General features: G+C 40.3%; 3 protein-coding genes across 3 annotated transcripts; all 3 read left to right on the top strand.

Moving 5' to 3' along the window:
• Positions 1-318: 318 nt before the first annotated feature.
• On the top strand, positions 319-2,402 carry LOC311114355 (homeobox protein Hox-A11b-like; the record flags this gene model as incomplete). Its single annotated transcript, XM_084189617.1, has 2 exons — positions 319-952; positions 2,170-2,402. 2 exons carry the CDS (start codon positions 319-321, stop codon positions 2,400-2,402), a joined length of 867 nt encoding a protein of 288 aa, XP_084045743.1.
• Positions 2,403-6,745: 4,343 nt separating this feature from the next.
• Positions 6,746-9,582, top strand: LOC311114356 (homeobox protein Hox-A10b-like). The gene is made up of 2 exons (XM_084189618.1): positions 6,746-7,634; positions 8,613-9,582. Exons 1-2 carry the CDS (start codon positions 6,854-6,856, stop codon positions 8,888-8,890), a joined length of 1,059 nt encoding a protein of 352 aa, XP_084045744.1. The 5' UTR covers positions 6,746-6,853; the 3' UTR covers positions 8,891-9,582.
• Positions 9,583-12,920: 3,338 nt separating this feature from the next.
• LOC311114352 (homeobox protein Hox-A9b-like) lies at positions 12,921-14,596 on the top strand (the record flags this gene model as incomplete). Its single annotated transcript, XM_084189614.1, has 2 exons — positions 12,921-13,476; positions 14,358-14,596. The coding sequence occupies 2 exons, from the start codon at positions 12,921-12,923 to the stop codon at positions 14,594-14,596; spliced, it is 795 nt and encodes a 264-aa protein (XP_084045740.1).
• Positions 14,597-27,970: the final 13,374 nt, after the last annotated feature.

The following is a 27,970-nucleotide window of genomic DNA, read 5'->3' as shown; positions in this document are numbered from 1 at the left end:
ATACGTTCTTTGGTATGGTTACTTATAAATTCGGAAAATTATTTCATATAACACACTTTAATTAAGAAACGCATTCACTCATTGCCACGCATCAGTTGAACAGACATATCTGTCCAATTCTGCCCCTGGTCACATGACTGGCGCTCTCAGGAACGGAATGGATTGAGAACAAACTGCACGTCAGCTTCACGTCTTAGAATTTGTTGCTCAACGGATTTGCTTCAAAGTGACTGGAGCCTAGCAGCACAGAGGAACGATGCGAAGGAAGGCATGGTAGGCTATTAGAGTAGGCTACAGGCTACGCAAGATCGAATCATTATGGATTTTGATGAGCGGGTCCCAGTTGGGTCTAATATGTATTTGCCCGGCAGCTGCACCTATTACATCTCCGGATCAGACTTCTCAAGCCTCCCTCATTTTTTGTCTCACCAGAGTCAGTCTTCTAGTCCCATGACATATTCCTACCCATCCTCAACTCTGCCACAGCTTCCGTCTGTCAGAGAGGTAGCTTTCAGGGACTATCATGACATTGCTAGCTCCAGTAAATGGCACCACCATAGGGGCGGTATGTCACACTGCTACCCCACTGAGGACACGGTGCATAGGGACTGTCTATCAAGCTCGACCTCCTTGGGGGAAATATTCACGAAAAATAACTACAGTGATGTCTATCACTCCAGCACCTCCAATCCCATATCCAGTCTCCATGGCAGTGTGAGCAGGAATGGAGTGCTACCACAAGCCTTTGATCAGTTTTTCGATACTGCCCACGGAAGCGTAGACAACACACCAACAAACGAACACTCCGTGGACAGAACTGCCACCAAACTACCTACAGTTCCGGTGACCGGCTCCGATAAGTGCCGGGATACAGAGGAGAGACCGCCGCGCCAGGAGAGCTGCAGCCCGGTGTCTTCTTCCGGCAACAATGAGGAGAAATATAGCTGCAGCGGTGAGTATAAAGACGACGCGCACCAGTTCTGTGAGAAAGTTTGCAATCTAACGCGCTGCTGTTAAGGCGTTTATATGCTGTTTTATAAGCGCATAAGGTTTATTGAGGGGCTGTAGATCTACCCCAACAAAAACGTTGTTATAAACGACAAGATCACGTGCTTGGGACTGAAATTGGCTGTGAAAGACAGAGCATTTCCCCCTCTAAAATATTCGAGCATATTTGTAGGCCTATTAGTTGTTGTAGTTTATAGACGCATAGCTCGGCTTACTTTTCATAACGTATCAAACGACTGCAACGAGAACTTCATGAATTTATAGATTTATTGCAAAATTATATCTTCATACATTATAACTCAGGGACGAATTGAATCGTGTTTCTCTGTTTTTGTGCTGCATGGTTCCCCCTATAACCTGATTGTTATATTGTTATTATATTAATATAATCTTAGAGATATAGTATAAGGTGATAAAGTAAATAATTTAACATTTCATTGATTTCATTGATTCATTTATTTATTTATCCAGGAGGATAGTCCACTCAGTCCAACAATTGCCACCCACTGTGCACAGACGTCATTTCAACGTCTAGTTTTGATTTACATTTGGTTGAGTTGTCAACTAACGTAAAATCAACATGAAAGCAACAAAACAATTCACCATGTCATTGGATTTAGGTTAGAAGTTGGATGAAAAAAATTATGGAATTCCCTTACATTGATGACTTTTTTGCAAATCCAATCAGTTTTCCACGTTGATTCAACGTCATCATATTACATTTGTTTGTTGTTGAAATGACGTGGAAACAACGTTGATTCAACCAGTTTTTGCCCAGTGCTGCACTGTTTTCCAGGGAGTCCTGGAATCCACAAAATCTATAAAAACAGTCACATTACATAGAAAATGTGTAGAAAGCACAGCATACACAGTATAATACATTAGGCTAGTATACAATAGAAAGCGTTTACCACTGCGTTTTTGTAATTATGTTCCTTTTGTGAGGGCTCGTGTTTGATGTTGTCGAGAGGTGTTATTATTAGGGCTATTGATTTTTACCACCCATCATTTCCATATACTGAACTCTAAGAAATGTCATGATTATGTTGCATAATGTACCCTAAATATGCATAGAAATGTTCGGATTTAAGCTTATTAAAAGCAAAACCTGGCCAAAACGATTTATCCAGTTTCTATCTGAATTGCAATTATTCTTTTCAGGTGGACAGAGAACGCGTAAGAAGAGATGTCCATACACCAAATACCAAATCAGAGAACTGGAGAGGGAGTTCTTTTTCAGTGTTTACATCAACAAGGAGAAACGTCTTCAACTTTCGAGGATGCTCAATCTCACCGACCGCCAAGTTAAAATCTGGTTTCAAAACAGGAGGATGAAAGAGAAGAAACTGAACAGAGACCGTTTGCAGTATTATACAACGAACCCTATGCTGTAACACTGACTGATGGATTTCGTCTTTCCCTCAGACAAGGCATGCATGAAGCTCAATCGCTAATTTCAAGTTCGTTACTGTCTGCAAATTTCTGATTACACCCCTCCTGTGATGGACGGACATTTGTAGATTTCTTTGTCCACCACACTTCATTTTTTGGAAGTAATATCTACTGTTTTATTATGATTATTATGATTATTATTATTATTATTATTAGACCTATTGGCCTATTTTCATTTTAGGTGTTTTCTTGTTCACAGTATTGATCATTTGATCTTGCTATTTGTTGTTACGAAGTGTGGTGCCACCAAAACAGAAAATATATTTGGTCGAATCCTAACTTGCGTAAAAGTCATATTTTCGAGCATCGCATTGTCATCAATGCGTAATGCATGAATTACACGAACGTTTGATTTACGCGCGCCTATTTCATGTCAAATTCGACATTTAACTGTGTACAATATTTAACAACCTGTATCTTTACATTTATTACAAAGGGGAAATACCTTTTCCATGACAAAAGGAATGATTTATCCCAAACTTTGTTGGTTGTTTGTTGTCGCCATTACACACGCACAGAAGAACTAGCCTATAGTTTAATATAGGCCTGTTATTTATGCATTGATTGCCATTGTTTTTGTTCTCGTGAAATATTCGACATACAAAGGTTATATTGTAAAATAGTTCAATCAACCCTGATACTTGAAAGTGTTCGTTTTGTTTAAGTTCTCAATGTCGGAACATGTCAGCCATTTGCCTGCGTTTGTGGCAAGAGATAAGCTGCTCCAATATATTGAGCCGAAATAGCCTATTTGTGGGACATTTTAGTTATTTGTCTTCATTTTTTAGCCTATTCAAATGTTCCTCTGTGTAAACAGCCTACGATGTTGTTTGGAATGATTAGGCCCTATATAGGCTTAGCCTATTTCACACACCCTATTGGAGACATACGAGTCACAGGTCGAGACCTTTCCATTTGTTTTCTTAGTTTATTTTCTATAGGGTCTATATGTCTCGAGAAAATATCTCCTTGTATGATTCTCGACATAAAACCTGGCTGCGTGGGTCATATCAGATGTATGATGTATTTGACTTTACATTGCCCCCATGTGCCGAAATGGGATCCTCTGTAATTAACGTTAAATATCCATTACGGAACTTCCACCCAAAAGGTTGTCTAGCACGTTATTTTATTCAACTTGATGTACCATGCTAAACCATCTATCACGGGAGGACTTTTATATAGAATCAACGTCTGGAGTTTAAATGGCCCGCGTTTAAGGTTATAGTTTCAAAAATAAGACTAGGCCTATAAAAGAGAATGTATAGCCTACCTTAAATAAATAAAGTAAAACACTTAAGGTAGGCCTACATTTAAAAAAAAACTTGATCAGTTGTTGTTTTATTATATTGGCAAATTCTAATATTAGGCCTACTGATTATGTATTAGGCGTATGTGTAAAACTGGCTGATGTTTGGCAATATTTCGGTTAATGTCTTATAGTTCAAAGCCTATGGGCGTTCATGAATAGTGGGCTAGTGAAAACACCAAAACAGAGGGATAGCAGCAATAAGCTGGTGTAGACGGCCTGCTGCAGCCAGTACGCGTGATGGTTCATCCTGGCCTGTCAGGCTAGCCGAAATGCCGCCTTTACTGACACATCCTCCCTGTTGCTGCAGCAACTTGGCCATAAAACGCGTCTTCGTCTGGAGCATTTGTACAATTGGAGTGTAGTGCAATAAACCGTCTGAGACCAAGGTTATTAACTGTGACTAAGGGCTTTAAAAACAACGGCTGCCGCCTGGGAGCAGTGAAAGCTTGTGTTCGCGGACTTTTGCGGCTTCATTTGTCTCAGCAGCTCAGCGTGCACGGGCAGGAATATATTCAGGTTGGAATCTGCAGTTCGAACGTGGTTGTTTGTTCCACTGGGGGGCGCTACTCCGATCAATGTCATGGATCAATGCCGTGGATGTGGACGGAAACTAACTCTGGCCGAGACTCTTCTTCCCATGCATCAAACATCCAAAGATCCACAGACTCATTACATTACATGGTTTCATTGTTCAGGTAATTATCCCTATGTGTGTATTATTGTTGAATATGATCTTATTTTCATCTAAATATATTTCAAACTGCTCGAAATGGGAGAAAAATACTTGTGTGGTCAATTTTTTCTTGGTAAAATGGGATAAAGTGAGGCGTTTTTGTAATGAGTATTTCCATCCTGCTACAAAATAATTTCTAAAGCTGGGATAGGATAAAGTAATCCCCCCCCCCAAAAAAAAATAAATAAAATAAAACATTGTAAAGTGGTTATCCCACTGGCTATAAGGTGAATGCACCAATTTGTAAGTCGCTCTGGATAAGAGCGTCTGCTAAATAACGTAAATGTAAATGGTATATAGCTCAAATACACATTATTGGACCTATAATATTAGTACAGTTGGAGACCGGGCTGACCCACTCATGGCTGGAAAGGACCAATGTATTCCGTGTGGAAGAGGACGACTGAATAGGCCTACCTACCGTTTCACAGCACATAATAGCTTGTGGTTATTTTATACAGTATACATCTCAATATAACCAATATGCTAAACGCCAAATAGCTTTAAACATAGGCCTCATCCTGTCTAGAGATGTCTATGGCGTTTCCCTGGAAAAATAACACAACCTATTGGAATGGTTCTTATTTGAGTCATTATTACCATAGTTTACCAAATACAAACGTTAGATTATAAAATGTGTTTGGTTTGTGTGTGTGTTGGGGAGGTGAGGAAGGGAAGGGGAATAGCCTACCAGAGGGCTTTTTAGTCTCCAGTGAAAAATAAAATAGCTGTTAGCGGATGTAGTAAAGTGGCACATTACGCACGAGGGGCGCAGGCATATTTTTTGTCCCGTTGCAAGAATAACTTGGAACAGAGGAAACATTGTTAACATGATTTTATTAGCAGCTATAAGGAGACATGCATACAATGATTTTAAGTATGATAATAACTTAATAATAACTTAATGTACCACAGGCTAGAGGCAAATAAATAGGCTGTTGAAATGATTCTACGCACGCCATGAGACTAGTACGCACTCAAATGAATGGCTTGGGCCATTCATTAAAAATAATAATTTCTAAATCGGATAAAAACTCAAATAAGTCGCACCATATAGTGTTTTTGGTGTCAGAACAATAACGTAATATAACCGTGGTAATTATAGTAACAAACATATCAAGGATTATATTTTTCCCAACTGCATGGGGGAATAAGGGAGGAATGTATTTAGAAAGGCAGTGGTTAGAACCACATAATACATCTAGTCCTATTGTTATGATTTACGTAGGCCTAATCTATTTCTATACAATTTGGGGATATGAGTCTGAGGATATTGTTTTCAATTGGATTCTTAAGGAAATAAGAGGGATCCCACAGAAATTTGCTCTGCTGGTGTATAAAATCATCTAAACGTGACGAGCTTACACTTGTAAAATGCATTACGCACAAATTACGCACAAGGTTTTTCATAACAAATGCACGTCTTTGATAAATAACGTGTTTGTAACGTTTTTATTTTCGACTGTATTTCCCATTATGTTAACAAGATAGGTAAACAATCTTTGCCACAGCCTATTTTGTTACTGACTTAACCAGCAGCAAAGTGGAAAACTAATTTTGTTGTAACAGCCTACACTGGATTCTTTACTCTTGCTTCATGTAGGCCTAGTAGCCTTTAGATTTTCAAGGCTGTTGATTATTGTTTGCGCATGTAAAATTATCTCTAATTGGTAGCTAAATAGCTCACATTCACACTTGTAAATAGGGGACATTAACTAATAGTCTATTAAACATTTTGTCACAATGTTCTGTGAACTTGAATAGAGCAATGTTTTGACGCTTCTTGGAGAGAAAATTGTAACTAGCTTTCCACTAAAATGTTTTGGTCTGAAGACATCTGCAGTTATTTGCACTGTCCCTTCACATGTAAATAGTTATTTGTGTATGATCATATCTTCCCTTCTCTCTGCCTCGTGTGTGTGTGTGTGTGTGTGTGTGTGTGTGTGTGTGTGTGTGTGTGTGTGTGTGTGTGTGTGTGTGTGTGTGTGTGTGTGTGTGTGTGTGTGTGTGTGTGTGTGTGTGTGTGTGTGTGTGTGTGTGTGTGAGTGAGAGTGGGTACATGAGGTCAATGTTTACAACACAGATTATCGTAAAAGGTAATGCAGCCCATTTCATATCACCTATACTATCTATCCACCAGTTTAGGTTGAACTGAAAGCCTTTAATACACCACTTACCTTGACTTTTTCATTTATTCTATTAAACCTTTAAACAAAATGAATATGGCATACTGGCATTACGTGCCTTGAATGGGAGGAGTCTCTCTTCTTGTGTTTTAATTGGCTGTCAGCTAAAGCGCAGAGAAGTGTGAGTATCAGTAATAATATTCAGCATGTTTTGCACAAGAAATGTCAGCCAGAAAGGGCTATCCTCATCCTCCGTCAAATTATACCCCAACGATGTCATGCTCTGACAACCAAAGTGGAAACTCGTTTTTAGTGGACTCCTTAATCCACGGAAGAACCGAGAGCGGTGCCTCCTGTTACCAAAGTAACAGCCTGTATTTGCCACCAGGCTCGGAGTACTCCTATGGACTACCCAACGGCACTTTTTTCTCGGGGCTCAGTAAACGCAACGAGAGCAATTCTCAAACTATGGTACCCTCTTCTGGCCCATATTCCCATATTCAAGGGATGGAAACATGGCTAGAGACCTCGAGATCTTGTCGAGTAGATCAGCCGAGCAACCAGCAGCAAATTGCTCATTGTTCATTCTCTCCGAGCATCAAAGAGGAGAATGCGTACTGCCTGTATGAATCAGAGAAGTGTCCAAAAAGGTCAACAACGACGGACGACATTTCATGCCAGGTTACAAACAGCACCGTGCCTGTTCCCGGTTACTTCCGCCTGTCTCAGACATATACCGCTTCAAAGCTTTATCAAGACGTTCAGCCGAACCCACAGCCGACTCACTTCGCTCTCCAACGTCCGGCCCGTTTCGACACCTCACCACCATCGGCTACCCGGGTGGTGGATACAGGCAGGAGGGAGAGTGAAGCACCGCCTGACCCACCACCATGTGCTCCAGCCCCGTCAAGAGATGAGGACACCCGGACATCGTCTGCGGATGGTGTGTCCTCCCCCGAACCCACCGAGAGCTGTGCAGAAAGTCCAGACAAACCCGTTAAAGGTGAGTACTACTCTAAATCCCAAATATGACTTTATGACAATGGGCTCTTGATGGGTGTACACGGAGGGAGTGTCAATGCCCCCGAGTCAGTGTAGATGTGCCTTGGCGTTAACCTTGGTTTTTAGAGGCATATCCTACTGCTATATCGATTATATTGTGGACATTAAAACTTCCCATATGTGGGTTATATGCGCAGTGGTAAAAGCATATCTTTGTTGGGTTTGACAGAGTGGCCATGAGCTGGGATTTCCTCCAGTTTTTTAAATGAGTTTCTGACGAGGAGCAGCAAGTCCAGTCCAGTACATGTGTCCAATACAATGCGTTGATGTCCTCAGGCGTCCCCATAAACCATCAAATGCAGCCATCATTTCAGCAGACTATGAGTTACTTCTGTCTTAATAAAGGCGTAGTATTACATTGACATATAATTAAGTGGATATTGAGCACAACGTGGATGTAATGGCTTAGGTTTTTGGATAGATGCAAAATATGTGCATACAACGTGCATTGTGTGTGTGTGTGTGTGTGTACATTAACTTCGTATTACTGTCAAATAAACTAATGGGTCCAGGATGGCTATTCAAAGATAATTTGAGACAACAAATGTTTTTTTGAAAGGATAGGTGTTTGTCTATAGATGCAAACATGTTATGGAATTGGGGAATACATTATTTCTGTGTACAATAATTACATTTGGGCAATAATTATTTTAAAAGGTTGTCTACCTCCGTTAGCATGGTCGTGCAGTATTTACTCACGAATTCAATGAGGTTACATTAGGCCAAAGTAACTTGGAAAGTGCATTACGCACGAATTACGCATAATGTTTTTCATAACAAATGCACCGTTTTTGATAAATAACGTGTTTATTTCATACAATATTTAAATACAAAACCAGTTGGAAGAATATACACTGGCATTTTAAAGTTACATCAGTGCAGTAGCAGTAGTAATTTCTCTTTCATTCCCTTTCTACAGGAGATGGAAAATCTGAAACCAAGGCTAACTGGCTGACAGCGAAGAGTGGCCGGAAAAAGCGTTGTCCCTACACCAAGCACCAGACTCTTGAGCTCGAGAAAGAATTTCTCTTCAATATGTACTTGACTCGTGAGCGTCGCCTGGAGATCAGCCGCAGCGTCCACCTGACAGACAGGCAAGTCAAAATCTGGTTCCAAAACCGAAGAATGAAACTGAAAAAAATGAGTCGTGAAAACAGGAGCTATCGGGAGCTATCAAACAACTTCAGTTTTTCGTGAGACATTCGTGCGGTATTTGGTTCGAGAAACCCTTGTTGTGTGAATATGACCGTGTAGGATAGGCCTACTATAGCTAACTTATTGATATGTCGTTTTTTTGACGTTGTACCTGTATACGTCTCTGTTTTGTTTGTCGTGGTTATGTATTTATACTGTCATAAGATATGGTTGCTCCGTTTATGTATAGAGCAACAGTTAATATAGATATGGAACGACTTAAGTGTTTCAGAGCTGCACAATATCGGCATTCGTTGTACATAACATAATACATGGATATAGCCACCTTGAGTGACGCATTGACATCTGTGCATGCTGGAATAGCTCTTGGGGAAATGTTGTAACCTGTAGCAATATAGGCCTACGTTACGTCATGGCTAAAGAGCCTTGAGGGGTTTGATATTTAATATCTGCACATTATGCTGGTATGATAGCCATATATACTAAAAGCATCACACAATAACTATTTTGTTAAAGGTTTTATTTATACACACGAAATGTATCTGAGACTTGTAAATATTGTTTACAGTTTGCCTTCTCATATTTGTCTTCATGATTTTATTGTTCTCGCCGACCGTTTTAATAATATTGCCCATATTCTCATTGCTTTGTCTATAGAGAGACTATACTGTGAAATTCATTGATATGTGGTGTGTCGGCCTCACTAAGTAAGTCAATAAAAACATGGCACGTTTTTACCTTGCATTAGCATGCTTTAGTCCACAGATCATGTTTCCTGTATAGAATGTAATCTTTCATACCCACGATAGGAATAGCCGGGGGGCGGGACTGCCCTCTTTATTCCACGAGCTTACATTTTTCAGATGCGGGTTGGTTTTAAAGTAAAAAAGAAAAAAAAAAAAGAACATCAGTTCCCTCTTTTCTGTGATACTAATGCCCTTCATTTCAATATGAATAATTGCTTGCTGTCTAGGACTCCCTGGAAAACAGTGGCATTTGTTACTGAGTGGACTATCCTGGCCAAATAGATACAAATGAAATGGCCATTATGAAGTTTTATGGTCAAAGAGATTCCGTCGGGATAGCTATTGTTTACTGCAGGGTGTACTGGATAGATGGTGCCAAAATGACCCGGAAAACAACATTATTTTCTCAAGGACATCACTGGCGGTAGTTTGGTTCATCATCATATGCTTCCTATGAAAGGACACAAAGTCTGTCGACCTTTGGAGCGTTGTGAAATGTGCACGCAATAAGACACACTATTTTGGCTGTATCTTTTCAGGTGTGCAAATGGTGTGCTATGCGTAAAAGAAGTGTAAACATTGAGAAATGCTAGAATTTTGACCAACTAATTACAATTACATATAGAATCACAGTAAATTATAAGATCCCTATGATTCTGACTGTATATGTTCCAGTTGTGCAAACCGAATGAATGCGTCCAGAAAATGTTTGTAGCCTATATCTATTTCTCTAGGAGGAGAGAGGGCTGTTGAGGGGTTTAGGTAGTTTCGTGTTGTTGGGCTGTATTTTCCCCCACAACACGAAACTGTCTTAATTGCCTCAGTAAAACTCGGCGCTTCACAGAAACACTCAAAATTGTCTCTGGCACCAGAGCTGTGCCCTGAAGGAAGTAGGCTACATTTACTGAGTAGCCTAGACGTGTGTAGAATATTCTATAACAATTCGGATGCATTTATTTATGTAATGTGTCTGCAGAAATGTATTGTCTCTCATGTCGACATTAGGCTATTATAAGTATGCAAACAGCGCAGCGGAGCCATGCTGCAGATTTCGCGCCTACCTGTCACTTCAAAAGCATCTCTGCATTTGAACTTTATGTTTATTGTGGTATAACGTGATATAAGCAGAATTCGATATAATTCCAATGCAAGAACCCCCAAAATGCAGCCCCTTCCCCGATTTCAACTGCCCCCTTACCCCCTTAAGTCACTTTATCCTGGCGCCGGGTCTGATGCATATAACAAAAAGAAAAAACGAACAAAAACAATCATGGCTGCAAGGGACATTTTGTTCCTCACATATTCGCTATATCTATTCAAAACAACAACAAAAGAGGAGCAATAGAGGCGGCCTTTAGCCTGTATGTCTCAGACAGAGAGAGCGCGAGTTGGCTTGAGGCAGAGGAAGGACTGCAAGGCCTCGGTTATGATCATTGCAGTCTGGCCAATGCCTCGTGCGCTGCTGCCGCGTTCCCAGTGGCACACATTCGAAGTGCCGGATGCGTCTGCTGAGCCACACAATTTACACAAAGGATGGATTTTATTGGCGATATTTAGTCCAGACAGCCAGGTTGTAACCTAAAGAAAAACAACTAAATAGCCCCCGTAATAAAAAAATACTGTTATAGTACCTATCGTTTTTTCTCTCTCCCCAGTTTGATGGCTAAAAGCGCCGGGCAGACACTCCTAGTGTTCACTCATTGGTCCATAAATAGTAAGGGGCCGCTATGGTTTTACACACTAACGCAACGGGATCTTTCCCCACAATCTATTGAAACTTGGATTTGTTGATGCTACTATGTGGACGTATTGTATCTTTATTTCTGGACACTAATTCGATGGTAGAATACACATAGCGTGTTCCTTGTGTACACATATTGTGTAAATTGTTGTATAGGCCTGTGTTTTGCAGTCTTAAATAAAAATAATAGTCCTAGTCTTACTATCAAATAATAGCCTATGTGAGGTATACATTAGATTAGGTCAACTTTGTCGTATCGATTTGGGACAATCATTTGGTAAGTAAGATCAAATTCATTCGTTGGAATGTAATAATACACACTATAAAAGTAAAATTAAATAAAAATGACTAAAAAGCACTTTCAATGGAAATTCTTCATTGGAGATTCTCTATTGAACATTATTTTTAGTCCAGGACTATGGTTCAATCTGTGTCCGGGAAACCGGCCCTTGGTGTGTTTAGCCTAAGGGGCCACACGGGCCTACATTTATAACATTTTACACGGAATTTAAATGTTCATATCCCAGAGCAATGGAGACAGTATCACTAAAATAGTTGCTGTTTTGGTTATCCTTATTTTACTGCACGTATAATCGAATAATCTCGAGCCTTTTGAAGAGCATTACTCCGGATGATAATAATCGAAATATCTGGTTTGAATAACACGTGCAATAGCCTAATAACAATGAAAACGATTTCCTATGGCTGTATTATGAATACATCAAATGGCAAATATGATTAATATGGCAAATGTCAAAACTCACACTCACATTTACCCTACAGATACTACGTAGGCCTGTTAACGCACAGGCCTACTATTTTTAAATGTGGGTATGTATTGGCCAAATCTTTAGAGTCATATTTAATAAGTAGCCTATATAACGATATCACCAATCTAATGCTATAAAGTATTTGGAATAACCTCGGAGTTTTATATAACGATATCACCAATCTAATGCTATAAAGTCTTTGGAATAACCTCGGAGTTTTTGCCCTTATAGGGAGGCCTATAGGCAATAATGGACTGAATTATGTTGATAGATACGGGATTCTTTGTTGAATAAATTCAATCTATCCAATTCCAAATTTTAGATAGGTGGTGAGAGTTCTTAGCAGCAAATGAATAGGTCTTATTCTGCGCATAGAAACTACTACATGCCACAATGTAGATATAGCTCCTTAGCACATTGCTGCATTCCTTTCTTTTTTAAGGATGCTAGAAAATATGCTATACTCCCCTACTTTGTAGACCTACATAAAACATATCAACGTTAAAGTCTCTTTTCACAACAAAAATCATAAACCTTACTACTTGTATAAAATTATATCGGCATATGGCTTTGTTATTACAAATATGACGGAGGAAAATGGTGACCATTTAGCTAGTTGAGTAGACTGATTTATTATTTATTGTTCTGTCCCACGGTCACGTGTCTGCGCCACCCAATCCAATCCCGGCCAAGGTTCAATTTATTGAACGAATGTGGTGGTTCTTGGTGCAGCGAAGAAGTAGTATCATGATCCAGTTTTTCTAAATATATGACAGTGGAAGTTTAGTAGCGTTTTGCTGTGTGTATTTGTTGTCATGTCGACATTAGGCACGCTGAGTTACTATGCAGACTCGCACCTTCCCCCAGACCAAGGCGATATTATGGCACCCACATACTCAAGCAGACCAGGGCTGGAACATGCGAGCCAGCCGATGCTAACTGAATATGGCGGTCAGGAATCTTGCCCTTTGCAGACGAAATCTTCTATTTTCAGCGCGTCTTGGAATCCCATTTCTGCTCATCAGCCTCCGAGCTGCGCATCTATAACACATCAGCCCTATTTACACCATTGTCCAACAGGAGATACCGATGGGATGTATATGCGTTCCTGGACGTTGGAACCGGTTTCTACGTCGATATGTTTAACGGGATTATCGTCAAATATGCACTATGATATCAAACCCGAGCCGCTAATAGGGAATGGGGACTGCACAACGCTGGAAACGCACACACCTCTTGTGTCCGACATTGACAATGGACGGTTCCTCGCAGAGAAGGATACGATCGGGTGTGATGTCATTTTCTCCAAACCCAACGAAGAGAGCAGCACATCAACCGTAGAGGAAAGGAGGGAGAGGGAGATCGACACAAGTAAGCATGGCATCTTTCATTTGGCTTCGTGCGTCATGGTGATCATGATCTCATATGTGTCTCGATCTTTGATATTAGTGAATGTTGAATTAAGCAGGAATCTAGAAATATAAGATGAGAGGCTGTTGTTAATCAATTATTCATATATAAAATAGGCCTGCTGTAAAGGTTGAGTTCACGTCGAATTATTGTATCCATTATTTGATAACGAATGGATCCATATTGCGCCAAAGCAGTACCACTGACCGACAGCAGCAAAATACCCTCCCCTCCTCGACCCAGTTTGTAGCCTACTGTGAAATATAATATGATTTTGCTATTTGGATTATATTGGACCAAAGCAGCTGCCCCACAGTGGGAAAATGTCCTCCCCTCCCCTCCTCGTTTTTACTGAGAGAAACCACGATTTTGCTATTTGGATTATGATAGACAACACTATACCAGTTCATTTCCCACTGTTGTGGGCAGTAGACTAGGCCTTAAAAGTATGACCTATGCTACAGTAGTAGACATCATTCATGCTCTTATGGTCATGAATATGAATACAAGAAGAGGCTTGGTCAGCTAATATTTCTGCAGATCTTAAAAATAGGCATTCATGTAACGAGATCATAGGTTTAGGCTATCTCTAGTCTAGCAGAACAACGACAGTCCATGGATATCCATGGATATCCTCCATTGGGGGTTTAGTAGGGTAAGTAAGGCCGAAACGAGCACATAAACGGCTGATTGTATCAACTACTGCATGTTGGCTATTTCAGCAAGACCTTGTCTGCGGTTGTTCGTCATCCACAGTTTGTAATACCATTCTGACTCTTGTGGAAAACATTATTTCTCATGAGCTCTGTCTCGCTTTTTTTTTTTATCGAACCCTCTTTCAGATGACCCATCCTCCAACTGGCTTCATGCAAAATCCACCAGAAAAAAGCGCTGCCCATACTCTAAGTATCAGATTCTCGAACTGGAGAAGGAGTTTCTGTTTAACATGTATCTCCCCCGTGACCGTAGATACGAAGTAGCAAGAGTTCTTAATCTGACTGAGAGACAAATTAAAATCTGGTTTCAGAACCGCCGGATGAAGATGAAGAAAGGTAATAAGGACTGTCGAAAGACATGTTAAAAAGGCGAGTAGAGCGGGCCCTGTAGACCCGTAGAGTCAACTGTGAATAGTTAGAATTGGTGGACTTTCAGGAAACAAAGATATTTCTGGAAAATAGTTCCTAATCTATCCACATGTTGCTTGATCTATAGTCTATGTTGTGTTCTGTAGGACTGTTGTGTTGTTGTCGTTGTCAAATCTGTTGGCTCGTTTTCTTCCTAGAGTGTTCTCTGTTTGGTAATGGTTATTTGTTTGATTGGTACTTTGACGTTATCTCAATAACTTTGGATGTAATTGGTAAATAATTCCATTAGTGCACACAGATTATATGTTAGAAATTGTCTAATGTTCGTTGCATGAAATGTTTCATGAATTGATTTATTATTTTTTTTTTTTCATCAAGAGTTTAGTCTATGTTATAGGCCAAATAATGTTTATGCGTTGACTACCTGAATGTGTTTCAACTACCTATTAGACTATTAATTTATAGTTGTTTTTGCCAAAAGCAACATGTTTTTCCCAGTGTGAGATTTTTTAAATTGCTGGGATAAAAATCCTTAACAGTTTTGTCTATGGAATTAGAGCAACACTGTGCACACGCAAAATACCTCAATGTAAGAGTATTTCGATTCTAAAATGAAGAGTCGTTTGTATGAAATATCAAATAAAATTTCAAAAATTATTTTGTGCGTCGCAATCCATATTTTTTGTTTGGAAATCAGATAATGAATTATTACTAAGATTCTAATTGTTGCTAAATGTCCAACATTTGACAAGATATTTGTATTTATTTGCTTCTATCCAAAACATATCTAACAACTATAGTTGCTACAGCCCTTAATCTTATTCAGTTCTAATTTTCATTTAAAAAGGCAACCATATTTTTCATGTATAGGCCTACGCCTGATACAAATGTTGCGTATGATAAACTATCACAAGATGCATTGGCCTATTTATTAAAACATTAAACATATCCCATATCAATATTTACAGAAAATGTTATTTATTTAGTCAAAATTTGAGAGTATATGTAGGCTAGGCCTAAGGGCATAATTATATCAAAACAGGTACTAAAGAAGTGGATATATGTCACGCCTACAGGCCTATATAGGATTAGTGGATTTAAAGCTGGCATTTCCCGTGTTGTCCATGTTGTCTTAGTACCGCCACACACTATTTCAACAGCCCCTTCTCTCCCTTTCCTTTAGGCCTTGTTAATAGCACGGCCATGAGTTCTGAATCCCAACATACAGTACATATACAACGCATTGCTGGACACTGGACAAGCCAGCTCCATGCTATTTGCTATAGGCCAACTGTGCACTGGCAGACGATATTGGTTGCCATGCAGCAATAAACCACAATCACAGCTTTAACTGTTTATGGGGTGCAAAGCGATTGAGAGCGGAAACGAAGCAACACCATGCACGTCTGCGCGTCGGAATATCACTATAATACGCTTTTCATACGGGCTGTTTTTAAAGGGTTAAACATTTCAATGGTTGTAATTACAAAAAAACATGGTTAACCACGTTGTTCAAAAAACATATATTAAAAGACGAAAACACCTATGTTTCCAGTCACACACACACACACACACACACAATTCACACTGTCACACTCACAGGGCCTGCTATGGTGTTGTTTGGCCGCGCTGTGACGCAGATGGGGCCTGTCTTCAAAGGTCGTAATCCAGAAAGCTCCTCCATAAAACGCGGGCTCAGCCATGCTGTCTGGTTTTTCTATTTTAATTACTTTATGACTGTGCACCAACAATTAGACTGTTTCAGCGCCGAGACATCCATTTGTTGTTTTCGGGCACAAAAGGCTGGCTGAGACTCATAAGCTTTATTGCTGTTTCCAACCAATGACTAATCTTAAATCCTCGCCTTTGTGGTCCAATTTCAATAGGTATCGTAAGCAATTTAAACAATTTGAACTTATAAAAATTGTTAACTATATATTTAATGTGTTGAAACACAACATTATGGTAATTCAGTCACAAATATGTCTAGGCATAATCTTACTACTAACCTATGCGGGCATTTTGGGCGCATTTAGTGTTGCTGTTGTCGCATAACCAGCAGGTGGAAGCAACGTCACGTTTGAGATCGAAGAGTCCCAAAAGCACATTTTGGCTGCAGCCTTGCTTCTTGAACCGGGACGAACGACCATGTGTTCTAGTGTGTAGTCCAATGCAAGCAGGACATATGAGAATAACACGCCTGTCCAAGATGTGGACAGACGTGGGCTACTTATATGCAGTCGAAAGTATGTTTTTGTCCATTTTCACTTTGAAACAGGAGACCAAGGTGACACAAAGAGAGCAACAGAGAGAGGTTTGAGAGTTGATTACAGGTTAATAATAATAATAATAATAATAATAAACATGTTACTTATCATAGATAAACTGCATCGACAAAATGGCTGTTCGGTAGCATTATCTTTACCCCATTACATGCTATGGATGGACATTCATTGTATACCTTTAGTGTGTTAATAAATAGAATATCGCCAATAAATAACAAATTCTATCAGCAAAATTAAACCAAACCAATAAAACAAAGTCTAGTTAAGCTATAATTTATCAATTTTTCCCATGTTAATCCACTACATTACAAACTAAACACCTTATCTGCATGTGAGAGAGAGCAATAATGCAGAATTTCATCATGCAGGTCCTCTGCTTGGCCTGCTTGATAATGTAGGTCCTCTGCCTGTTTCTAGCACCAATCTCTGTGTTTTTCTGTGAGGACAGAGGCCATCAAGGACAGAGGGGAGGGGCTGAGGGGCAAGAGTTTATCTGTTTGGATACTAGGCACTGTCTCCGAATGGCCTGTTCCCTAGTTGTTCTGCTGCAGTGGGCTCTCTTCTCCCTTTTTGTCATTTACAGGAGCAATTAGGATTAAGTGCCTTGCTTAAGGGCACATCGACAGATTTTTCACCTAGTCAGCTCGGGGATTAGAACCAGCGACCTTTCGGTTACTGGCACAACGCTCTTACCCACTAAGCTACCAGCCGCCCCCTCAACCCTTCTGTCTTTCTAGCTCTTTTGGACTTGTTGTTGCAATGTCACAGCTGAGGTGATTTGTCTGGACCCCTCTCATCTCATCTCATCAGAATAATGCTTATAACTATATTTGTCACCTTCGAAATTATTGTCACCCTTATTGGCACCCTTGATAAAGATTAGCAAAAAATACTGTATAAAATAAATAATACAAATACTACTTTTTTTGCTTGGGCTTATTGTCTTGCTGGAAGATCCACTTGCGGCCAAGTTTCAGCCTCCTGGCAGTGACAACCAGGTTTTTGTCTAAAATATCCTGGTACTGTAAAATTCATGATATTGTTGACCTTGACAAGGGCCCCAGGACCAGAAGAAGCAAAATAGCCCCATAACATCAAAGATCCACCACCATCTTTTACCGTAGGTATGAGGTACTTTTCTGCATATGCTTCTGTTTTCCAACACCAAACCCACCACCATGGTGTGCGTGGTCAGAGAGCTCTATGTTCATGTCGGTGATCCTCTGTAGCTCAATTGGTAGAGCATGGCGCTTGTAACGCCAGGGTAGTGGGTTCGATCCCCGGGACCACCCATACGTAAAAATGTATGCACACATGACTGTAAGTCGCTTTGGATAAAAGCGTCTGCTAAATGTCTTATTATTATTATTATGTAATCTGACCATGGCACTGGTTCCAACCCAAGTGCCAATGCCGTTTAGCAAATTCCAGGTGTTTATTTGTTGGATGATATGAAAATATCCAGAAAAGTACCTCATACCTACTGTAAAATATGGTGGTGGATCGTTTATGTTATGGGGCTATTTTGCTTCCACTGGTCCTGGGACCCTTGTTAAGGTCAAAATGCATTGTTGGTTAAGGGCTTGTAAGTAAGCATTTCACTGTAATGTTTACACCTGTTGTATTCGGCGCATGTGGCAAATAAAATTTGATTTGATTTGATTTGACATCATGAAATTGACCCAGTACCAGGATATTTTAGCCAAAAACCTGGTTGCCTCTGCAAACTTGGTTGCGGCTGAGAGTGGATCTTCCAGCAAGACAATAACCCGAAGCACACATCAAAATCCACAAAAGAAAGTGTTAATTGACCACAAAATCAACATTTTGCAATGGCCATCTCAGTCTCTGGACACCTCCATTGAAAAACTGTGGTTTGAATTGAATAGAGCAGTCCATTAGCGCAGACGAAGGATATCAAGGATCTGGAAAGGGAAGGGTGCCGCAGTATTGAAAACATGGGTGACAATAAAAGTATTACTTGTTAAACACAATCTCTTTCTCTGAGCAATTATATTAGTATAAAATATGATTTGGAGCATACAATATAGCTCAGTATTTGTATTATTTATTTCATACAGTCTTTTTTGCTTATCTCTATCAAGGGTTTCAATAATTTTGGAGGTGACTGTGCATAGCCTCACAAGTCTCACAAATCTTTGTGCATTTTCACATCTTGGACAGACATGATATTCTCATACTTCCTGCGTGCATTAGTCTACACACAGTTTCCCACTTTGAACTTTTGAAAGCTTTGTGTTAGGGGTGATCAGGAATTTGGTTATGGGCTAAAATAATCCAAAACTATACCCTGAAGAAGCAAATCTGGGGGAAGAGTGAAAGGTACACAACATTTAGTTGTTCAGCCTTCCCAACGTACAGTGGGGAAAAAAAGTATTTAGTCAGCCACCAATTGTGCAAGTTCTCCCACTTAAAAATATGAGAGAGGCCTGTAAATTTCATCATAGGTACACGTCAACTATGACAGACAAATTGAGCATTTTTTTCTCCAGAAAATCACATTGTAGGATTTTTAATGAATTTATTTGCAAATTATGGTGGAAAATAAGTATTTGGTCACCTACAAACAAGCAAGATTTCTGGCTCTCACAGACCTGTAACTTCTTCTTTAAGATGCTCCTCTGTCCTCCACTCGTTACCTATATTAATGGCACCTGTTTGAACTTGTTATCAGTATAAAAGACACCTGTCCACAACCTCAAACAGTCACACTCCAAACTCCACTATGGCCAAGACCAAAGAGCTGTCAAAGGACACCAGAAACAAAATTGTAGACCTGCACCAGGCTGGGAAGACTGAATCTGCAATAGGTAAGCAGCTTGGTTTGAAGAAATCAACTGTGGGAGCAATTATTAGGAAATGGAAGACATACAAGACCACTGATAATCTCCCTCGATCTGGGGCTCCACGCAAGATCTCACCCCGTGGGGTCAAAATGATCACAAGAACGGTGAGCAAAGATCCCAGAACCACACGGGGGGACCTAGTGAATGACCTGCAGAGAGCTGGGACCAAAGTAACAAAGCCTACCATCAGTAACACACTACGCCGCCAGGGACTCAAATCCTGCAGTGCCAGACGTGTCCCCCTTCTTAAGCCAGTACATGTCCAGGCCCGTCTGAAGTTTGCTAGAGTGCATTTGGATGATCTAGAAGAGGATTGGGAGAATGTCATATGGTCAGATGAAACCAAAATAGAACTTTTGGTAAAAACTCAACTCGTCGTGTTTGGAGGACAAAGAATGCTGAGTTGCATCCAAAGAACACCATACCTACTGTGAAGCATGGGGGTGGAAACATCATGCTTTGGGGCTGTTTTTCTGCAAAGGGACCAGGACGACTGATCCGTGTAAAGGAAAGAATGAATGGGGCCATGTATCGTGAGGTTTTGAGTGAAAACCTCCTTCCATCAGCAAGGGCATTGAAGATGAAACGTGGCTGGGTCTTTCAGCATGACAATGATCCCAAACACACCGCCCGGGCAACGAAGGAGTGGCTTCGTAAGATGCATTTCAAGGTCCTGGAGTGGCCTAGCCAGTCTCCAGATCTCAAGCCCTTAGAAAATCTTTGGAGGGAGTTGAAAGTCTGTGTTGCCCAGCGACAGCCCCAAAACATCACTGCTCTAGAGGAGATCTGCATGGAGGAATGGGCCAAAATACCAGCAACAGTGTGTGAAAACCTTGTGAAGACTTACAGAAAACGTTTGACCTGTGTCATTGCCAACAAAGGGTATATAACAAAGTATTGAGAAACTTTTGTTATTGACCAAATACTTATTTTCCACCATAATTTGCAAATACATTCATTAAAAATCCTACAATGTGATTTTTCTGGATTTTTTTTCCTCATTTTGTCTGTCATAGTTGACGTGTACCTATGATGACAATTACAGGCCTCTCTCATCTTTTTAAGTGGGAGAACTTGCACAATTGGTGGCTGACTAAATACTTTTTTTCCCCACTGTAGTTCAATGTTGTGTTAACGTCTTAGCCTACTGTTGCAATGGTTGTTGAGCACCCTAATTTTATGAGGTTGTTTATGTATTGACTGTAAATCCCTCTGGGCGAGCGAGAGAGAGAGAGAGAGAGAGAGAGAGAGAGAGAGACAGCTAAAGGTCCAGCATGTAAAATATAGGCTGAATGTGATGCGTGAATGGGATTCCATTCGGTTCACTATGTCAAGGGTAGACAACTTTCAACGTGTCTCTGGCAGAAGCGGCCATTTGAAAAGCCTTGGATGTTGTTTGCCGTGCCCCCTCCCCGGCCCCAATACATCAAGCCCCATGTCAGCTCCAATGACAGAGGCCATTATTGAGGATTCGGTAGAGAAGTTCACAGAGATGTCATGGTGATGATGAACACCTGGGTTACGTCCCAAATGGCACCCTGTTCCATATATCGTGTGCTACTGTTGACCAGGGCCGGTAGGGGAAATAGGGCTCTGGTCAAAAGTAGTGCATGCACTAAAGGAATAGGGTGCCATTTGGGACGCATTCCTGGTCACTTGTGTCTTCAGCTTCAACTTCACATCATAGTGTAACTGAAGGGTCCATAAATATAGTTACGTTGACTGGATATAATATAGGATATAAATATAGTTATGTTGACCCTTTTGCAATGCAAAGTAAATAAGGATTTGATTCCAAGTCCAATTCCAAATTCCTTTAATGATTAAACCATATGTTTACCACAGTAAATTACAACTCTGATTAAAACATGTACAACAGTGCCCTGTCAAATCAGAAAACATATATTTGGACTGATTAGAGGAACAGTTATTTTCTTCTGTTTGCTTTGTGATATTATTGAGAGCCCAGGAACACACAGTTAGGCCTATAGTACAGGAACACACAGTTAGGCCTATAGAACAGGAACACACAGTTAGGCCTATAGTACAGGAACACACAGTTAGGCCTATAGTACAGGAACACACAGTTAGGCCTATAGAACAGGAACACAGTTAGGCCTATAGTACAGGAACACACAGTTAGGCCTATAGTACAGGAACACACAGTTAGGCCTATAGTACAGGAACACACAGTTAGGCCTATAGTACAGGAACACACAGTTAGGCCTATAGTACAGGAACACACAGTTAGGCATATAGAACAGGAACACACAGTTAGGCCTATAGAACAGGAACACACAGTTAGGCCTATAAAACAGGAACACACAGTTAGGCCTATAGTACAGGAACACACAGTTAGGCCTATAGTACAGGAACACACAGTTAGGCCTATAGTACAGGAACACACAGTTAGGCCTATAGAACAGGAACACACAGTTAGGCCTATAAAACAGGAACACACAGTTAGGCCTATAGTACAGGAACACACAGTTAAGCCTATAGAACAGGAACACACAGTTAGGCCTATAGTACAGGAACACACAGTTAGGCCTATAGTACAGGAACACACAGTTAGGCCTATAGAACAGGAACACACAGTTAGGCCTATAGTACAGGAACACACAGTTAGGCCTATAGTACAGGAACACACAGTTAGGCCTATAGAACAGGAACACACAGTTAGGCCTATAGTACAGGAACACACAGTTAGGCCTATAGTACAGGAACACACAGTTAGGCCTATAGTACAGGAACACACAGTTAGGCCTATAGAACAGGAACACACAGTTAGGCCTATAAAACAGGAACACACAGTTAGGCCTATAGTACAGGAACACACAGTTAAGCCTATAGAACAGGAACACACAGTTAGGCCTATAGTACAGGAACACACAGTTAGGCCTATAGTACAGGAACACACAGTTAGGCCTATAGAACAGGAACACACAGTTAGGCCTATAGTACAGGAACACACAGTTAGGCCTATAGTACAGGAACACACAGTTAGGCCTATAGAACAGGAACACACAGTTAGGCCTATAGTACAGGAACACACAGTTAGGCCTATAGTACAGGAACACACAGTTAGGCCTATAGTACAGGAACACACAGTTAGGCCTATAGTACAGGAACACACAGTTAGGCCTATAGTACAGGAACACACAGTTAGGCCTATAGTACAGGAACACACAGTTAGGCCTATAGTACAGGAACACACAGTTAGGCCTATAGTACAGGAACACACAGTTAGGCCTATAGTACAGGAACACACAGTTAGGCCTATAGAACAGGAACACACAGTTAGGCCTATAGTACAGGAACACACAGTTAGGCCTATAGTACAGGAACACACAGTTAGGCCTATAGTAAAGTGCATTAGGAAAGTATTCAGACCCCCTGACTTTCTCCACATTTTGTTACGTTACAGCCTTATTCTAAAACTGATTCAATTAAATGTTTTCCTCATCAATCTACACACAATACCCCATAATGACGAAGCGAAAACAGGTTTTTAGATTTTTTTGCAAAAAACCCTGAAATACCGTATTTACATAAGTATTCAGACCCTTTGCTATGACACTCAAAATTGAGCTCAGGTGCATCCTGTTTCCATTGATTATCCTTGAGATCTTTCTACAACTTGATTGGAGTCCACCTGTGGTAAATTCAATTGATTGGACATGATTTGGAAAGGCACACACCTGTCTATATAAGGTCCCACAGTTGACAGTGCATGTCAGAGCAAAACCAAGGCATGAGTTTGAAAGAGTTGTCCGTAGAGCTCCGAGACAGGATTGTGTCGAGGCACAGATATGGGGAAGGGTACCAAAACATTTATGCAGCATTGAAGGTCCACAAGAACACAGTTGCTTCCATCATTCTTAAATGGAAGATATTTGGAACCACCAAGGCTCTTCCTAGAGCTGGCCGCCCGGCCAAACTGAGCAATCAGGGGAGAAGGGCCTTGGTCAGGGAAGTGACCAAGAACCCAATGGTCACTCTGACAGAGCTCCACAGTTCCTCTGTGGAGATGGGAGAACCTTCCAGAAGGACAACCATCTCTGCAGCACTCCACCAATCAGGCCTTTATGGTAGAGTAGCCAGACGGAAGCCACTCCTCAGTAAAAGGCACATGACAGCCCACTTGGAGTTTGCCAAAAGGCACCTAAAAGACTCTCAGACCATGAGAAACAAGATTCTCTGGTCTGATGAAACCAAGATTGAACTCTTTGTCCTGAATGCCAAGCGTCACGTCTGGAGGAAACCAGGCACCGCTCATCACCTGGCCAATACCATCCCTACGGTGAAGCATGGTGGTGGCAGCATCATACTGTTGGGATGTTATTCAGCGGCAGAGAGACTAGTCAGGATCGAGGGAAAGATGAACGGAGCAAAGTACAAAGAGATCCTTGATGAAAACCTGCTCCAGAGCGCTCAGGACCTCAAACTGGGGGCGAAGGTTCACCTTCTAACAGGACAACGACCCTAAGCACACAGCCAAGACAACGCAGGAGTGGCTTCGGGACAAGACTCTGAATGTCCTTGAGTGGGCCAGCCAGAGCCCGGACTTGAACCCGATCGAACATCTCTGGAGAGACCTGAGAATAGCTGTGCAGCGACGCTCCCCATCCAACCTGACAGAGCTTGAGACGTAACAAAATGTGGAAAAAGTGAAGGGGTCTGAATACTTTCCGAATGCACTGTATATACACCACTGTAATGCAAAGGTCATATGATACATTATAAACTGGGTGGTTCGAGCCCTGAATGCTGATTGGCTGACAGCTGTGGTATATCAAACCGTATACCACGGGTATGACAAAACATTTGTTTTTACTGCTCTAATTACATTGGTAACAAGTTTATAATAGCAATAAGGCACCTCTGGTGTTTGTGATATATGGCCAATATACCACGGCTAAGGGCTGTATTACATTTACATTTTAGTCATTTAGCAGACGCTCTTATCCAGAGCGACTTACAGTTAGTGAGTGCATACATTATTATTATTATTTTTTCATACTGGCCCCCCATGGGAATCGAACCCACAACCCTGGCGTTGCAAACAACATGCTCTACCAACTGAGCTACATGGGACTCTGCGTTATGTCGTGCCTAAGAACAGCCCTGAGCCGTGGTATATTGGCCATATACCACACCTACTCAGGCCTTATTGCTTAAATATACACCATTGTAATGCAAAGGTCATATGATACAAAATACACCACTGTAATGCAAAGGTCATATGATATTTGTCCGTTTCTTTTAATCTGAGATGAATGATGGTGTTTGGAAATGTGTTCAAATAATGCCAGAGAAGCAAGAAGGAACATGACATAATAAACTGGTCCTGAAAATCATGAAAGACCATTATTATTTACACATTTATGCACTATAGATGAAATATTGATTAAAATGGAAACCTTTGATCAAACCAATCAAACTTTATTTAAAGTGTATTTAAAATCTCAACACATGTTACAGTAAAGCATGAAAGAAGTAAAGCAAACCAGAAGCAATCAAATAGATGAATAAAAGAGCATAAAACACAAAAGGATGTGTAAAACAATAACATCTCTGATTAAAGACCAAGCTAAAAAAAGGTGGGGTTTTAAACGTGATTTGAAAAGGGCCTAAAATATTACCTCATAACTACAAAACATGTTTGACAACAAATGACGTTGTTAAATCATTCAGCACAAGGCCTTGTCCTCTCCTGACCCAATTCCTGGACGCCCTCAGTCTTAACACGTGCCTCGATGTTCAGTCAGAGAAGGAAGAGGAAGCGAGACATCACACTCCCTCATTTTTTTTTGGTTCATATACAGTCAATGAACTAAGCAGACCAGACCCAGCTGCTAATGCACTGGTGCCTATGGGAGAGCCACTCCGATAGACTGGAGCTGACCATAAAAAAAAAAAAAATGTGTGCACTCACTAACTGTAGGCCTGACCTATAGGCTATATTCATAACGTATCAACCCTAAAGCTACACGAAGGGAGCATGACTTACCATTAATTCATATGTCCGGATATGTAACTACACACGCATCTCGTCCTTTGAGCTGTGTCTGTGTGGGGGAGGTTGATCTACAGAACAATACCATATGTGTAGGTGTATAGTCGTCTCACTAGTCCCACTCACTGCCATCGCCATTGTGAATTATCCTCCTCCCCACATATACAGACTTACACATTTTTCAAATGGATATCCAGTCTTATCCATCATCTCGTACGACTCCACTCCTATCCCACTGCAACACGTCTGTTCAGGAATACTCGATGTTATGTTTTTACTTCCGGTTCCATGATAATAATGTTCCATAACCATTTTTACCCAAAGGGCCTAATGCAGGCATGGATTACATTGTTATACTGGAAAGGGAAAGGGTTTAACCCAACCCCTCTGATTGATTATGATTCATTCATAAGACAAAACAAGACATCCATGTGAGAAAATATGTTTTATTGTGCTCAGGAAATTCAGGAACAGACAGTCATCTGTCTTCGATCTAACAATTAACTGACTTGAACCGAATTCGCTATACAACTGTATCCTTTCTTTTTTAAACAGAAAACGTCAAAATAAAGTAAAAGATATCAGATATCAGTAAGATTATTAACCATTAATTACAATTTAAACAGTATTTGTAATTGCTGATTATTCTCACTACTATATTGATCCCAAAATGAATAGGCATACTGCGGCTATTTCTACTACTACTTGGTATTGATGTTGATAACAATTTCCATGTGGAATATTAAAGTATTCTAACAACATAATCTGAAAACGTTTACTTTCCTCTGATAAGTAGTCCTCGAAGAGAAAAAAGGTTAACTTCTAGTCCCCTTTTTTCCTGCCATGCTTCCCAGGTGTCTCGTCTTGTCTTGACGGGGGAACAGACGGTTAATGTAGCTCCTGTCCACTACCCTGCCAGATACACATCACAATGAAGTTAAGCTTCATTCAACCAAAAATGTCACATTGATTTATGCAGTTGTATTTCGGATTGAAGTTGACACCCAAACAATAATTTAAGCCGTGAATAGAAATGAAAGGATAAAAGTAAACTATTTTTTGTTTAGTAAAACTGTAATAATAAATAATGTATATGTTCATATATTATTGATATCAATAGCATACTAAATTATAATATCATAATTCAAATGAATATTTTTCGATAGATTCTCTGTGTTCCTTACACAATTTTTAACACGGGCTAGACCTATTTTGTGGCTACACCTCATATCTGAAAAACATCTGATATCCAAATAAGCTTGAATGTTTTAGACCTACCATATAAGATATACATCTTTGTTCTAAAATTAAATATATACAAATGTTTTTCTCGAATAAGCATAGTCAATATACTGAGCATTACATCTGTTTGGATTATTAATGCACTAGTGATATTTTTTTCTGATTAAATAATTACCATAATATGGCTCTCTGACGACAATTTGATACTGCATTAGGCCTATGTGCAAATATAAACATTAGTCATAACAAATACATCACATTTTCGTGTAGCCTATGGGCTTCTCTATTGGCATACAGAGAACTAAAAGGTCTTATGTTTTCATATATTCTATTGTTCTCCATCCCGGACATATTGGCATAGAATGACACAAGATCTGCCTGTCGTGCTCTGAAGGCAATGCAAGCTAGCCTATATTGCAATTAAATATCAAAACAACAATATTGTAAATTATTTGAAACACGAAATACAGTAAGAGGATGTTTTTAGAAGTTATGACAAGACGATACCATATATATATATTATGGTAACCCAAAGACAGAAACTGCGTGGGATTGAATGGGATTTTTTTTGCAGAATGCCAACACCCACTCACCTCTACAGACAATAGACCCGGTGTAAAAGCAAATCCATTCGATTCTTTCTCACGATCTCAGTCAATCCACTCTTTTGCTGCTATTTCCCACTACCGTTGTTCTTCCGAAAATGAAAATGTTGTAGATTTTCCTTCCATTTAACAAAATAAAGCAGGATAAGATAACACACCTTTACTGGTATTTCCATATCATTGTCTGCTCTATATAGAACATCCATATTCGGAAATGGATTCCTATTAAAGAAACTTACAAGTTGTGTAGTTTCCTCGCATAAGTAGCAAGTTGTTGCCGTCTTCCTGGCAGCCACATATGATCTAAGGCAGAGTTAGATGGTTTAAATGTGTTCTTAGGGCAAGGAGCTGT

The sequence above is a fragment of the Coregonus lavaretus genome, assembly GCF_964263955.1.
Source record: "Coregonus lavaretus genome assembly, contig: HAP1_SCAFFOLD_2941, whole genome shotgun sequence".
In the NCBI taxonomy this organism is placed as follows: Eukaryota; Metazoa; Chordata; class Actinopteri; order Salmoniformes; family Salmonidae; genus Coregonus; species Coregonus lavaretus.
This window is presented reverse-complemented; position numbering and strand designations above follow the sequence as displayed.

Coding starts and splice junctions, on each gene's coding strand:
- LOC311114356 (XM_084189618.1), top strand. CDS start 6,854: ATGTCAGCCAGAAAGGGCTATCCTCATCCTCCGTCAAATTATACCCCA. Junction 7,635..8,612: donor TCCAGACAAACCCGTTAAAG/GTGAGTACTACT, acceptor CCCTTTCTACAG/GAGATGGAAAATCTGAAACC.